Here is a 16917-nt window from a genome sequence, read left to right as displayed (position 1 = left end):
TCCAAGATTTGGACCTTGCTATCTTCAAAGGAGTGTCCCTTGTCTTTTAAGTGTAGAAAGACAGCTGAGTCTTGCCCTGTAGAGTTCGCTCTCCTGTGCTGAGCCGCTCGCCCACCTATGTATTCACCAAGCGAATGGCTCAGCATAGGAGGGCGAACTCTACAGGACAAGACTCGGCTGTCTTTCTACACCTAAAAGACCAGGGACACTTTAGTGAATCAGTTACCACTAGGGTATTTCTATTTAGTGTACCATGCTGTAATGAATTAAATTATAAATACAATTTATTAATTCTTAAACTTAATCCGTGTTCATGAAAAAATTAATTACCCCGAAGGTATTTCTGTAAAGTGCCTTTGCTGTGAAATATTATTATTATTTACATGTATTTATATAGCGCCAACATATTGCATAGCACAGTAAATAGTTCATGAATTGCAAACAGAATAATCAATTTGTTTGGCTACAATTGATAAATATGTAATAAGTTCAAGAGGAGACAAGGAAATAAAGGGGGAGTTGTCCTGATTTTCTCCTTTTTTCTGTCTAGCCCTGGGACACCACACAGGTGGAGAAGGCAGGACACTAGGGGCTGTGGTCATATTATTTACCTTCCCTACCTGGTTGGAGAGCTAATCTACCCTTTAAAACCACAAATCCAAAGTGTCTTGGAGTGACAAGTAGACGGAGAATAGAGAAAAAAATAACCAGAGCACAAAGGAAAGTGTTAGTTCAATAGGCCCCTATATCATCTTGCGTATACCCATTATTGAATTAAAAGTAGAATCCCGCCTTAAAACCGATTAGTATACAGGTAATGGACCTATTATCCGGAATCATAGGGACCTGGGGCTTTCCGGATAATGGGTCTTTCCATAATTTGGATCTTCATACCTTTAGTCTACTAGAAAATCATATAAACATTAAATAAACCCAATAGGCTGGTTTTGCTTCCAATAAGGATTAATTATATCTTAGTTGGGATCAACTACAACAACTGTTTTCTTACTACAGAGAAAATTTTGGATTATTTGATTATAATGGAGTCTATGGGAGACGGTCTTTCCGTAATTCGGAACTTTCTGGATAACGGGTTTCCGGATAACGGATCCCATACCTGTACTAAAAACTGAATTAAAAAAGATTTTAAGAATTTTGCAGACGCGCGTTTCACATTGAGCTTTCTCAAGGCAATATTAAATCATTTTTACAACACATGAAAGATGTTGGTCTGCATTGTTACAGAACCAGATAAACAGAAGGCACAGTGGAATGTAGTACAGGTATGGGATCTGTTATCTGGAAATTACAGGAAGGCCATCTCCCATAGCAAATAATTCTCCTTTTTAAAAATTATTTAATTTTTCTCTGTAATAATAAAACAATACCTTGTCTTTAATCCTAACTAAGATCTAATAAACCCTCTTGACTTTATTTAGGAGGTCGAATTTTAGAGTAATGCATTTTTTTAATAAAAATAAATTAGATTTTATTCACAATTTGAATGGTATGTTATTTAGGAAAAAAAAACATATACAATTTGATCGAATAGTCCCGACCTGAAAACTCAATCGAATTGGAATCGAGTTTTCCTCCAAAATAAAAACTCAACATTTGCGCGTCAAATTTTTTTGACGCTCGACAATTTCTTCCTACCATTGGAATCATTTTCGCAGCGAAATTTGGCTCATTACCATAGTTCAACGGACCTCTTCCATTGACTTCTACATGAACTTGGCAGGTTTTAGGTGGCAAATATTTGAATTAGAACTTTTTCCAGGGTCAAGGTGTGATAAATCTCACATTTGAATTCAAATTCGATTTGGTGCGTTTAAATTCGAAATTGTGATTTTTGACCAAAAAAACAAAAAAAATCGGATATTCGAATTTACCAAATGAACCTTAGTAAATCTGCCACTAAATGTTTATATTTTTTGAGTAGACTAAGGGGCAGATTTATCAAGGGTCGATTTTCGAAGTAAATTTAAATACTTTAGTAGTATATTATTTTTCAGCAAAATTAGCCATCCTGCGATCGAAGGAACATCGATTAAATCCTTCTAAACAAACGATTTGAAGGATTTCATCGATCGATCGATCGAAGGATTTTCATTCGACCGCTAAAGACTTAGAAAAATGTTGTAGAAGGTCCCCAATCCCTATTTTGTTTAAAGGGTAAGGCATTTTTCAGTAGCAGTAGCACAAAATGTCTCTGTCTTAAATATATTGATAATGGGTTGAGTGCAGAGGCCTCTTGTATTTGACTATATGTATTTTGTGGTCACACCCTCATTGCACCCCCGCCTAATGTTTTTAAAAAATAGTGGTGAGCACAACTTTCCCTTGTTTAACATAGGACTTTGGCAGGTTTAAGATGGCGAAGTATTGAAGTCAAAGTTTTTTAAAGAGACAGTACTTCGACTTTCGAAGTCGTAGGATTTTACTTCGAGTCAAAGTCGTAGTATACTATTCGATGGTCAAAGTATCCAAAAAATTACTTTCAAATTCGACGTTTTTTTCTTCATAAATTCACTCGACCCTTAGTAAATCTGCCCCTTAAAGTATGATGATCCATATTATGGAATGACCCCCCTATATGGAAAACCGCAGGTTCCAAGCATTCTGAATAACAGGTCCCATCGCTGTAGTTGCTTATGACTTGTTCATATATCTCCAAGTGCCAACACAAGTACATTAGTGGAATTCATCTGGGACTCCTTTTAAATGTTCACCAAAGTGTGAACATCAAAAACATAACAAACTGGATCAGACTAAAGTGATCACACCAGGCAACAAATAACTACTAAACGATGATACAGCTCCCTCTATAGTATTCATTAGAAACCTTCCCAGTGGAGCTAATTACAGTGCTTTTCCATCAGCTCAAAATGTTGTGGCTGTAATGTGTCTTAAGTGGAAAATTAAAGGGTAAGTGTTGCTTCTTACATTCTAAGGCTCTTTCAGAGAAGTAATGCAGAATTGATTACAATATAGTAACTGATGAGGGACCAGCATCACACCAAACTGTAGCTGGTCTTTTTAATCTAATAATTATACTCCTGTAACATATTCAAATAATCCGTATCAACGTTATATTCAAATAGATGGTCCAACTTAACTGTATCTTTTTGCAAAGGCCCTTTTAATTCCAATTTATATGTATAATGATACTCTATGTACCCTTTTCACCCAAGTACCCTTTAATATCAAATTAACAAGATGTTACTATACAACTAGCTAGTATTTCCTACAAGTACTCTTTAAGTACATTAGCTGAGTCTGTGGTTGCTTTGTGTGCCATCTGCCAGTACTTGTTGCCATAATAATTTTGAGCTGTTGCCTTAGAATCTCTCATTCCTTTCAATAACTACAGTAGTAGCAAATCTTACCTGTCCCAAAGCAATATGAATTAGTGCAACAGAAGGTATTACATAGTTTTATTAGCCATATCTATTCATATAAATTCAGTGTGTTGCATTTGGGTAAACAAAACTTTGTCTTTGATTAAGGCAAATGGTTTGAACCAATGTTATGGCATTTTGTTTCAGCTTTCCACTGGTCCAACATAAAAGATGTGCAAGGACACAAACAGCACAGTGTAGACAGAGGACACCAAGTATAAACTCCATTTAGCCTCGGCTGCCCACTACAGTGAAGCAGAACTACATATCTCAGTATCTATCTACCCCTTTAGCTGGAAGAAGGAGCCTGGAAGGTACATTTGATGATCATTGGGTTATTGAGATCTTGTACCTCTGCCTGTTTCTTCATGTTGCACATGCGCAAGATTTTATTTGGATTAAGACATATAAGAATTATTCCCTCTGCTATTTGTATGTTAACCATTAGATCTTTGTAGAACATTGTCAATGCTTTTATTAATACAAATTCTGATGCTCTTATCATAGCATTATGGCTTGACCTTATTGGTCATGCAGTAGAAGACCTTCTTCCATAGCTGGTACTGGTGTATAGCTACAATATATATACTTTGGAAGTTTAGCTTTAGAGCCTTGTGATAGTTTCCATTTTTAAATCAGTACCAGTAGATGGAAATTGTCCATGATGAATAAGCTTTAAAATGTTGTGTTCATATCTGCTTCATCGGATGCTTTATTGTCATTTCCATCGAATGCTTTATTATCGTTTCCATCGAATGCTTTATTATCGTTTCCATCGAATGCTTTATTATCGTTTCCATCGAAGGCTTTATTCATTTGACTTGTATTTTCTTGAGTCATTTCACATGTGGCAGGTTCAGGATTATTAGTGGTTTGGCTGAGAGCCATGGCTTCCTTGTCTCCTTCAGATTTTCGTTTTCTATAAAGCACAAGAGTTTTGTAATCAGCAGGAGTATGGGACGTGCCCTTTGAGATAAACCAGCAAACAACCCCCCAGAAGTTTATCCTGGGGTTAGTTCCACAGTACATAGAACCTCAAATGAAGATATTGCAGCCAAGTGATAGCCAACATTTAAACCTCTAACATTTGCCAAGGTTCGGTTCAGCTTACCCACCCCAAATGAGGTGCTGGAGTACAAAGATTGCTTGTATCGATAGACTGTGATCAAGACTTTAACTCATCTATGATTATAAATGAAAAAAATATATGTTCTTCTGTTTCCTATAGATACCAGTGTATTGATATCTACAGTATAAACTGGGTAAGATTAAAGGAGAAGGAAAGGCTTTGTGCACTTGTGGTGCCAAATGTTAGGCTCCCCCAAATGATTGTATTGACTTACCTGAAACCCCGGACCGGTGCTCCTATCAGCAGTTATACCAGTGTCCACCACGGAGCCATCCTCTTACGTCTTCTTCTTTCTTCAAATTTCCCGGGGCAAACGCATGCGTAGTAGAACGAAAAGCTGAACTTTAACTAAAAAGTTGGCTATTTAGTTCAACTGCACATGCGTTTGCCCCGGGAAATTTGAAGAAAGAAGAAGCTGGAAGAGGATCACTCCGTGGTGCTCACTGGTATAACCCCGGGCCGGTGGAGTTTTCTGCTGATAGGAGCACCGGCCCGGGGTTTCAGGTAAGTAAATACAATCACTTGGGGGTGCCTAACATTTGGCACCCCAAGTGCACAAAGCCTTTCCTTCTCCTTTAAGTGTATTGGTGATGTGGTATATCGCCAACATATTTCTCATGCACATGATGATAATTTGAACCTCCCAAGATTACATATAAAGGTGGTTATTCCTCACATGTTTCTATCACACAACACTGGCATGAAACCAATGTGGTAAAGTCTATTTCATGCTACTCATGTGACTTTACTAGCCAAACAAAATCAATTGTACTGTGGCAGGGTTTCTGGATATTTCGCTCAGGTTAAGATCAGGGTTGCCATGCAGAAGGGCGTTGCCCATATTTCCACCTGGTTAGGTTCCTGGCCCACCCAAACATCGTTGAAACGTAATTATAAACAGTAATTGCCCCAAGCGAATGCCATACTTACTTTTGCCTATCTTTGTGCCCAAGAACGATCAGAACAATTAAAGCAACAACTATTATGCCAGCTACAATGCCAAAAACCACAAGCCATACAGTGACGGGCTGTTCTGCCGGGGCCGCCAGTGTAGGAGGAATTCCTACAAACTCTAGAGCATTGTCATCTAATTTAAATATGCTGTTGATCCGGTCTTTGGACAACCTGTTAGTAAAACATGAAAACAAAGAAGTGAGTTATGCACATTTTTTGGTGACGCAAAAATATGAAACTATATGTGGGGTAAAAAGTTTGAAATAAAAGCACTGGGAAATAATGCTGACAATTTTTTTCTCCAATTGGAGAGTGAAACTTGGCAAATATTTGGCTCATTCCTACCATTAAAGGTCAAGGGACCTTTGACTTCTACATGAACTCAGCAGGTTTTAAGTGGCGAATATTCGAATTAGAACTGTTTCCAGGATCGAGATGTGATAAATCTCACATTCAACTTTGAGTTTAAATTCGAAATTGTCAGTATTGACAAAAAAAATTTGAATTTACCATTCGAACCTTAGTAAATCTGCCCCTAAGTCTACTAACAACTAGCTGCTTATAAGTCAAGGCCATTTAGTTTGATATAATTAAATAAAGAATAAAAAAAAAATGGATGTTTTCTTTACCTCACAGCATTTTCCACTTCCAGTTTTGAAACCACAGTGTTGTTGGAAATAGTAACATAAAACATGAAGGAAACTCTTGGGGTCTCGTCATACACATGAACATTTTCATATCTGCCGAGAGTAATAAGAATGTACAGTATGTAAGTGTAGAGACCAGATATATTTAGTCTATACATTTCCTTTTAATTGTAGGATGAACCACATGAATAGATCCAATGGCATCTCTCTGTGGCTTGTACGTTAAAAAACATCATCCAACTGCAATTAATGAGGCCCTTTTCCTCGTCTTTAAAGGGATACTGTCATGGGAAAAAAAATTTTTTCAAAATGAATCAGTTAATAGTGCTGCTCCAGCAGAATTCTGCACTGAAATCCATTTCTCAAAAGAGCAAACAGATTTTTTAATATTCAATTTTAAAATCTCACATGGGGCTAGACATTTTGTCAATTTTCCAGCTACCCCCAGTCATGTGCCTGCACTTTAGGAGAGAAATGCTTTCTGGCAGGCTGCTGTTTTTCCTTCTCAATGTAACTGAATGTGTCTCAGTGGGACATGGGTTTTTACTATTGAGTGTTGTTCTTAGATCTACCAGGCAGCTGTTATCTTGTGTTAGGGAGCTGCTATCTGGTTACCTTCCTATTGTTCTTTTGTTTGGTTGCTGGGGAGGAATGGGAGGGGGTGATATCACTCCAACTTGCAGTACAGCAGTAAAGAGTGATTGAAGTTTATCAGAGCACAAGTCACATGACTTGGGGCAGCTGGGAAATTGAAAATATGTCTAGCCCCATGTCAGATTTCAAAATTGAATATAAAAAAATCTGTTTGCTCTTTTGAGAAATGGATTTCAGTGCAGAATTCTGCTGGAGCAGCACTATTAACTGATTCATTTTGATAAAAAAAAAATTCCCATGACAGTATCCCTTTAATAGCCAGCCCCGCAACGCATATTATATCACTCTTGTTGCTCTATTGACTTATTGGTAATTAGCGGTAAGAGAATTAGTATCACTTACGTAAAAGGTATGTCTTGTTTCATGACGACAGAGTAATATTTTGACATGGCATACGCAATAGATGACTTGAACAGGTACAGTTCATTGGCGTTCCATTCATACTGTGAAGTCAGAATTAGGGTTCAAAACATGTTAGATCTTCACTATTCTCTACTGAAGGATGCCATTGTTTTAGTCAAGAAATGTGACAACAAAATGAATACTAGTGATGGGCGAATATATTCGGCAGGTGCGAATTTGCGGCGAATTCCAGCGATTTGCTACCGGTGAAAAAAATCACAAAACCGCAGAGAAAAAAAATGAGACGCCGGCGACGTTTTGCAAATTTTTTGCCGTTTTGGAAATTCAGGGATTTTTCGGCGAAGCCCCAAATTCGCCCATCGCTAATGAGTACCTTTCATCCTAGCACCTTGTCAATATTGAAATGAAATGTTACTTAATTAATAAATTAAACAATGTGATTCTTTTGACTTTTTTCGAGATACAAAAATACTTTAGAATATTCTGTCGCATTATTTTTCTTCAATACGCTAGTATTCAAGAAAAAGAGTCACAAGGGGTTTGTCGTTTTTGTTTTTGTTCTTGCAGTTTTTTTTTCTTAACCTCAAAAATTGATAAATAGGCCCCCTTGGACTAAATAAATGTCCCTTGGTGAAACTTATGGAATGTTCGGCCCCTACTTCCTATTACTTATATACTGCCAATCATTTTAGTATATTCATATAAAAGTTCTATCAGAAATAGAAATACTAACATTTTGTAGATCTAAATAACTGAAAGATATGAAAACATTTCTACTTACCGCATTGTCTCCTAAGCCAGACTTTAGACTAATCCTCACTTTAATGGACTCGGCCTCTGAGACTATAAGTACAAATTGTATAATTACTCACACAGGTTTAGCGGGGCAAGACCTGAGTGTATTTAGAGGACACACTTTCAATAAGAAAGATGAAAAAAAGTTTCCTAAAAACTCTTTCACAAATGAACATGCAAAGTGACAGAAGAAGAAGACAACTCTTAAAGGAGAAGCACAGAATACACAGTAGATAACAGATAAGTACTACTATAGTTTATATAAACAAGCTGCTGTGTAGCCATGGGGGCAGCCATTCAAGCACAGGATACACAGTAGATAACAGATAAGTACTACTATGGTTTATATAAACAAGCTGCTGTGTAACCATGGGGGCAGCCATTCAAGCACAGGATACACAGTAGATAACAGATAAGTACTACTATAGTTTATATAAACAAGCTGCTGTGTAGCCATGGGGGCAGCCATTCAAGCACAGGATACACAGTAGATAACAGATAAGTACTACTATAGTTTATATAAACACGCTGCTGTGTAGCCATGGGGGCAGCCATTCAAGCACAGGATACACAGTAGATAACAGATAAGTACTACTATAGTTTATATAAACAAGCTGCTGTGTAGCCATGGGGGCAGCCATTCAAGCACAGGATACACAGTAGATAACAGATAAGTACTACTATGGTTTATATAAACAAGCTGCTGTGTAACCATGGGGGCAGCCATTCAAGCACAGGATACACAGTAGATAACAGATAAGTACTACTATAGTTTATATAAACAAGCTGCTGTGTAGCCATGGGGGCAGCCATTCAAGCACAGGATACACAGTAGATAACAGATAAGTACTACTATAGTTTATATAAACACGCTGCTGTGTAGCCATGGGGGCAGCCATTCAAGCACAGGATACACAGTAGATAACAGATAAGTACTACTATAGTTTATATAAACAAGCTGCTGTGTAGCCATGGGGGCAGCCATTCAAGCACAGGATACACAGTAGATAACAGATAAGTACTACTATAGTTTATATAAACAAGCTGCCGTGTAGCCATGGGGGCAGCCATTCATGCACAGGATACACAGTAGATAACAGATAAGTACTACTATAGTTTATATAAACAAGCTGCTGTGTAGCCATGGGGGCAGCCATTCAAGCACAGGATACACAGTAGATAACAGATAAGTACTACTATAGTTTATATAAACAAGCTGCTGTGTAGCCATGGGGGCAGCCATTCAAGCACAGGATACACAGTAGATAACAGATAAGTACTACTATAGTTTATATAAACAAGCTGCCGTGTAGCCATGGGGGCAGCCATTCATGTACAGGATACACAGTAGATAACAGATAAGTACTACTATAGTTTATATAAACAAGCTGCTGTGTAGCCATGGGGGCAGCCATTCAAGCACAGGATACACAGTAGATAACAGATAAGTACTACTATAGTTTATATAAACAATCTGCTGTGTAGCCATGAGGGCAGCCATTCAAGCACAGGATACACAGTAGATAACAGATAAGTACTACTATAGTTTATATAAACAAGCTGCTGTGTAGCCATGGGGGCAGCCATTCAAGCACAGGATACACAGTAGATAACAGATAAGTACTACTATGGTTTATATAAACAAGCTGCTGTGTAGCCATGGGGGCAGCCATTCAAGCACAGGATAAACAGTAGATAACAGATAAGTACTACTATAGTTTATATATAAAAGCTGCTGTGTAGCCATGGGGGCAGCCATTTTATTGTCTGCTTTCTACAGGATAACAATGCCACCTTATTTGTCTCTGTCCCCTTTACACAGCCCATTTGGCATTAATACCTTTATGGTTTTCTTTCTCATTTATGTAAATCTTACAACCTTGAGTAAAAGATACTCTAACTGCACTTTAACTGAGAGCATAGAGAAGCTGGTCAAATGCTGCAATAATCTCAACATACATGGAGTCCATGCCGTGTTCCAGGTACTCTTCCTTCCATTATCCTTATTATTTTTCTGTAGCCACACAAACAATGGCTCAAAGTATTTAAGTAGTGGCTGGGAATCCATTTTTGTTCCTCCTGTTATGCTTTCCAGAGCTTCAGTCCAGGATTTAGCTTTCCCAAGCTCCAACATAGCTCTAGGAAAAATTCAAAGGCTTTCACTTTATTGTGCATAAAATATATAACAATATTCAAAAAAAAAAGAAGCCTAGAATTGCTACACCAGATATTCATTTATGACAACATTTAGATAAGAATAAAATATTGCAGTCCATAAACTGAGATTATTTTGCTTTCATCTGGGAATTACTGTGGGAATGGTATCCCTTATATGGAAACCCATTATTCAGAAAGCTCTGAGTCATCTCTCATAGACTCCAAATCAAATAATTAAAATTTTAAAAAAGCGCTTTCCTTTTTCTCTGTAATAATAAAACAGTAGCTTGCACTTGATCCTGATTAAGATCAAATGAATACTTATTGGAGGCAAACACTAGTGATCAATGTTCTTTATTGTGTTTCTTAATGAGTTTTATGACCAGTGAAATATTTGTTTCTTCTATTAAGAGGTCTCATTCAATATTTCTTAACACTAGGGTTGTCACCTGTCCGGATTTCACCAGGACAGCCTGGTATTTGGAAGGGCTGAAACATAATTTGGAAATCCAAACAGGACATTGAAAACAATGACATGAAGATCAGCCAATCGATGATCGCCATATCATCAGTCCCGCCCCCAACATCAACGGCCCCACCCCCGATTTCCCCAGCCCTGCCCTGCACTGCCTCTGATGTCATCTGTCCCGACCCTCCTGCCAGAAAAGGTGGCAACCCCTATTTATCAAACCCCATAATCTCTTTTAATTACCTTACAAGAAGCTAACACAATGGGCGTTACATTACCATTTCTTATTAGGGGGTTATAACACATGAGGAAGCCTATGAGTAATAGGGGCCCATTTACTTAGCTCGAGTGAAGGAATAGAAGAAAAAAAACTTCGAATTTCGAATGTTTTTTTTGGCTACTTCGACCATCGAATGGGCTACTTCGACCTTCGACTACGACTTTTCGAATCGAACGATTCGAACTAAAAATCGTTCGACTATTCGACCATTCGATAGTCGAAGTACTGTCTCTTAAAAAAAAAACTTCGACCCCCTAGTTCGACCTCCTAAAACCTACCGAAGTCAATGTTAGCCTATGGGGAAGGTCCCCATAGGCTTTCTAAGCTTTTTTGGGTTGAAGAAAAATCGTTCGATCGATTGATTAAAATCCTTCGAATCGAACGATTTTTCGTTCGTTCGGACGAATTGCGGTAAAACCTTCGACTTCGATATTCGAAGTCGAAGGATTTCCATTCGGCAGTCGAATATCGAGGGTTAATTAACCCTCAATATTCGACCATAAGTAAATTTGCCCCTTAGTGTCCAGTATGAAATAATGACTTGGTCTGTCGTCAGCTTTTATCGGCCCGTTTATGGGGGACTTGAGAAACAAGATCTAGGTTTTCATCATTACATGTGTAGATACAAATGAGATATAGGGCATTACAAACAGGGGCGCTCCACCAATGAGGCGAGTTGAGACACTCGACTCAGGCGGCAGCGCCCCCCTGGATACCAGGGGCGGCAAAAATGCCGCTCCTGGTAACTAAGAGCCGAATTTCCGGTTTTCAACCCGGAAATTCGGCTCTTCTAGTGCAGAGAGCGCAATTGCGCTCTCTGCACTAGCGTCGTGCAGCGCCCCGACCCCCTCCTGCGCAGAAAATGTGAGCGCCGTGAGGAGGGGTCGGGGCGGCAACGGAAGGCCGTCTCAGGCGGCATAAAGACGCGGATCGGCGCTGATTACAAATATAATGTTTGTGGATAGATGTAATGGGGAAAGATTGGGTGGAAGGAGGTGTCACACTGTTCTTAATTCAGAATGTTGAGTAAGCATTTCTCACCGTAGTTTTGCTCCAGCTTCTTTAGAGTTTGTAATGTCACATGAGTGGAGTGGACCTGTGTGTCCTGCAGCCTTGCAGAGGGCATCTTGGAACTGGAACTGGTAAATGGTTCTTGTGTAATACCTGTATATGAAACAGAGAGTTGTTTTTTCTCTCTCCAGAAAAAAGTTCCCTTAGAAAGGAATATAAAGTCTTAAAGGGATCCTGTCATCGGAAAACATGTTTTTTTTCCAAAAGGCATCAGTTAATAGTGCTGCTCCAGCAGAATCCTGTACTGAAATCCATTTCTGAAAAGAGCAAACAGATTTTTTTATATTCAATTTTGAAATCTGACATGGGGCTAGACATATTGTCAATTTCCCAGCTGCCCCAGTCATGTGACTTGTGCCTGCACTTTAGGCGAGAAATGCTTTCTGGCAGGCTGCTGTTTTTCCTTCTCAATGTAACTGAATGTGTCTCAGTGGGACATGGGTTTTTACTATTGAATGTTGTTCTTAGATCTACCAGGCAGCTGTTATCTTGTTACCTTCCTTCCCATTGTTCTGTTGTTTGGCTGCTGGGGGGGGGAAGGGAGGGGGTGATATCACTCCAACTTGCAGTACAGCAGTAAAGAGTGATTGAAGTTTATCAGAGCACAAGTCACATGACTTGGGGCAGCTGGGAAATCGACAATATGTCTAGCCCCATGTCAGATTTTAAAATTGAATATAAAAAAAAATCTGTTTGCTCTTTTGAGAAATGGATTTCAGTGCAGAATTCTGCTGGAGCAGCACTATTAACTGATTCATTTTGAATTTTTTTTTTTCCCATGACAGTATCCCTTTAAGGAATTAAAACTGCCCCATACCATCGCATGCATAACAACTGTAAGGAGGCTCTGGTTGAGTTTTTCCATTATGTGGTGTTATTCTCATTAAGTCTCTCTCTGTGCGGATTTGGTCGGAGTCGTTTTCAGAAAATTGTGAGAACTTTTTGGATTTTGATAAATAACCCCCTATATGTTACATAAAATCTATATTGCTTTGTATAAAATAAACTGTATACCAAGCGCTGTTTAGAAGCCATACCTAATAAATGAATAGTCATTGGACACATGGAAAAGAGCTGGTGGATCACAGTAGGTTTCGTCATGTGGGACAGGTTCCACCACTCCAACTAGGTCTCGTCTATAGTAAAATGAAAGAAAAGAAAAACACAAAATCATTGTTCTAAGTTTAAAATGATCAGACAAAAACTACTTGAACTGCCACCTGATAGACCTTTAGCTTGCTAGCTTTTTGTTAAAGGAGAACCAAACCCTTGCTAATAAAAACCCCTACCCCCTATGCTACATAGACCCCCTCCCTGCTCTCCCCCAGCCTAGGTGGTATGTTTGGTAAATGCCCCTAATTCTTTACTTTTTACCAAAGAGAAGAAGATGGCGCCAGTGAACTCTGATGGCCTGAATCTGCACCGAGGGGTAAGTAAAGAGTTGGGGCATTTACCAAAGGTACCACCTAGGCTGGGGGAGAGCAGGGAGGGGGATCTATATGGGTAGAGTTTTTTATTAGCAAGGGTTTGGTTATCTTTTACCAACCGTTAACTAATCTATAGCCAAAAGCTTCTGGAGAAAGCTGGCAATTGTTGATCATCAACAGTTGAGATAAGCAGTTGTCCTATTTGATGGTCCTTTTTACTATTCACTAATCTGAATGTAGAGGTCACAACAGAACATCATTGCCAATAGTTATCATTCATTATTTGTTCATTCATTATATCATAACACAGTATTGTCTATAGGGGTTATGCCTCCTGAAGCCTTGAACTAGCATCCTAGAAAGCCTTGAGAAAGTAACTGTGGAATACTAGTGGTCCAGATTTTCATACCACTTGTTTCACATTTAGTGATTCCACACCCTAAATAAAGAACCCGGTGACTATTTTATGGCCTGGACCACTCCTAAGGCTTGCACCCCAGCAGCTATGAGCCACCTCAGCTCCCTACAGCCTCGTCCACGCTGAGACAGGCCCTAGGCAGATATCAACTGCACCTCTCTAGGTGCTTATACGCATGATGTTAGATTGCTTCATGTAGAAAGTTGAGCCCACACTCACTCTGTCTAGATTCCTAGAACAGTACATTGATCCCCAGCCAAGAAAACATCCCACTAGATGCTAGAATAAGAACTATAATGCAAATAGTGGCATCTGGAAAAAGCTTTGAAAAAGCAAATACAAAATTTTATTGGTAGGTTGTCTTCAAACATGGATAGCAGCAAGAACTCCAAAAAAGTTAAAGGGATTCTGTCATGATTTTTATGGTGTAGTTTTTATTTCTAAATGACACTGTTTACACTGCAAATAATTCACTCTACAATATTAAATTTCATTCTTGAACACAAGTGTATTTAGTTGTAATATTGGTGTGTAGTTGCATCTCAGGTCATTTTGCCTGGTCATGTGATTTCAGAAAGAGCCAGCACTTTAGGATGGAACTGCTTTCTGGCAGGCTGTTGTTTTTCCTTCTCAATGTAACTGAATGTGTCTCAGTGGGACATGCAGTGGCGTAACTAGATATTACTGGGCTCCACAGCAAATTATTTTTCAGGCCCCCAAAAAGTTTAGAGTTTGACTTGTTTCTCCAATATTTATTGAAATGGTATATGAATTAGGGCCTCATGGGGCCCCTATACCTCCTGGGGCCCCTGCAGCCGCAGGGTCTGCTTCCTCTATAGTTATGCCCCTGGTGACATGGGTTTTTACTATTGAGTGTTGTTCTTAGATCTACCAGGCAGTTGTTATCTTGTGTTAGGGAGCTGTTATCTGGTTACCTTCCCATTGTTCTGTTGTTTGGCTGCTGGGGGGGAAAAGGGAGGGGGTGATATCACTCCAACTTGCAGTACAGCAGTAAAGAGTGATTGAAGTTTATCAGAGCACAAGTCACGTGACTTGGGGCAGTTAGGAAATTGACAAAATGTCTAGCCCCATGTCAGATTTCAAAATTGAATATAAAAAAATCTGTTTGCTCTTTTGAGAAATGGATTTCAGTGCAGAATTCTGCTGGAGCAGCACTATTAACTGATGTGTTTTGAAAAAAATATGTTTTCCCATGACAGTATCCCTTTGAAATAACAATCTTTATTGACTACAGTTAAAAATAGGCAGAATCAAAAAACCTAAAGCATTTCAGGCTGTTATGCTCTTAATCATAGGCCTATGATCATCATGCTCATCACGAGCAACATGTTACTCACCAACTCCTTGTATGTTGCTCTCAGTAGCCTCACACCAGGGGCTTATGTTTGAATACCAGACTTAGAAGCAAGTTTTAATTGCATAAAATCTAAGTATAGTGCCAAGTACAGCCTCCCATACACTGCCAGTCCACATAGGGACTATCAAACAGCCAACCACAGATCTTATTTGGCACCCCAGGGTCTTTTTTCATATTTGAGTTGCTCCCCAACACTTTTTACATTTGAATGTGGCTCACTGGTGCAAAAGGTTGGGGACCCATGGATTAAGGACATAACAGATCCCGAAGCGCATTAGGGGGCAAATTCACTAAGATTCGTAGTTGCACCAGGCGCAACTTCGTCGCACTTCGCCACACTTTGCCAGCGCTCCGCAAATTCACTAAAATCCGAAGTTGCGCTCAGGGGTAGCGTAAGGTTGCGAAGTTGCGCTAGCGTTGATTCGCTAAGCGAATCGAAGTTATGCTAGCGATGGTTAATTTGCATACGGCGCCAAATTCAAATTTCAATGGAGGAATACGTAGAATCACTACAAATGCCTGGGAAACCTTCAAAACATCAAATAATTTTTTTTTTTGCCCTACACATGTGACCACTGTATAGTTGCCATGAGTCAGGAAATGTAGGGGGGAAGGAGGGGAGCCCCAACAAAAAAATTCGATCTTTTTCAGCCTATCACCCATAATATAGAAAAAACGACAGCATTTTTTGGGACTTTTTTGAACTTTTTTTGAAGCAATCCCTATCTACTCTATTGCGCTTCGCCTGGTCTGAGGTGGCGAAGGAAGTCTGGCGTAAAAGGTAGTGTTCAGTACAATGCGCGCGTTAGTGAATTTGCGTAGTTACGTCCGTTGCGAAAATTCGCCAGGCATAAGGGTGCGAAGTAACACTAGGGAATTTACGCCAGCGTTAGTGAATTTGCGAAGTAACGAAAATGACCAACGCTAGCGAATTGACGCTAGCGTTAGACACTTCGGGCACATAGTGAATTTGTATCTCGGTTTCCTTAACCTTTTACCTCTTTTTAAGTGAATTAAATTATTATTATTTTAACTTTTTGGAGTATGTGTTGCTGTCCATATTTTGAGAAACATGTAGGAAGCTTTTGGGAACACTTGATAACTGTGCCGCCTCTCATAACATTGGTGCTGAGCTTAGAGCAGCTAAATTTTACATTACTTATTGCCCTATGTTGTTTTCTACTCTTACTTCATCTGCCACCAGGTTTTCATCCATTGCTCCTTAGGGATTTCTCCTCTGAACGCTTTCCATCTCCACTGCTCCAGCATATAGGTAAATGGTAATGTGCCAACGATGGCCAGTGCTTGTCGGAGTAAGAAATTAATTTCTACCTCTGAATGGACAACGTAACAAGATATCAGTTAGGAGGCAATAAAAGTCATGAAAGGCTGTCATGCAAAAAGCTTAAATATTTGTAAAATTAAAAAAAAATCTAATTTAAAGCAGTGCAAACATTTTCCTAATAAATCTGACATGCCATGAAATGTGCCAAAAAATATATTTGAAATTTTTTTTTTTTTCTCTAAATAAAATTCTAGAGTGCATCTTAAAAATACAGCAGGTGTTTCTGTAAAAAAGGAACACTAAGCCATTACCAGCAAATTCTAATGCTATGGGGCTGATTTATCAATGTTCAGATTTAGGGGTGTATTTATTTTTTCATTTTTATTAAAAACAAAAATTCTTGAAAAATTTGAGTTTTTTCCCTCTAAAAATTCAGATTTCTTTCCCCGTAAAAACTCAGCCAGAAAAATTTGAGGCTTAATAAGAAGG

At 38.9% G+C, this 16917-nt stretch overlaps 1 protein-coding gene across 1 annotated transcript in view; it reads right to left on the bottom strand.

Annotated features, from left to right (window-relative positions):
• Positions 1 to 3420: 3420 nt before the first annotated feature.
• The window catches only part of ace2.S (angiotensin converting enzyme 2 S homeolog), a 39045-nt gene continuing 25548 nt past the window's right edge, over positions 3421 to 16917 (bottom strand). Inside the window, exons 10-18 of the mRNA XM_018248822.2 lie at positions 16333 to 16477; positions 12958 to 13056; positions 11891 to 12013; positions 9903 to 10081; positions 7930 to 7991; positions 7128 to 7228; positions 6114 to 6224; positions 5461 to 5655; positions 3421 to 4320 (exon numbers count right to left, since the gene is read on the bottom strand). Of these exons, the coding sequence (XP_018104311.1) occupies positions 4077 to 4320; positions 5461 to 5655; positions 6114 to 6224; positions 7128 to 7228; positions 7930 to 7991; positions 9903 to 10081; positions 11891 to 12013; positions 12958 to 13056; positions 16333 to 16477 (1259 nt within the window). The 3' untranslated portion in view covers positions 3421 to 4076. The remainder of the gene's footprint in view (positions 4321 to 5460; positions 5656 to 6113; positions 6225 to 7127; positions 7229 to 7929; positions 7992 to 9902; positions 10082 to 11890; positions 12014 to 12957; positions 13057 to 16332; positions 16478 to 16917) is intronic.

This window comes from Xenopus laevis, chromosome 2S (assembly GCF_017654675.1).
Source record: "Xenopus laevis strain J_2021 chromosome 2S, Xenopus_laevis_v10.1, whole genome shotgun sequence".
NCBI lineage: Eukaryota > Metazoa > Chordata > Amphibia > Anura > Pipidae > Xenopus > Xenopus laevis.
Note: the sequence above shows the minus strand (reverse complement) of the source record. Positions and strands in the feature narration are given on the sequence as shown.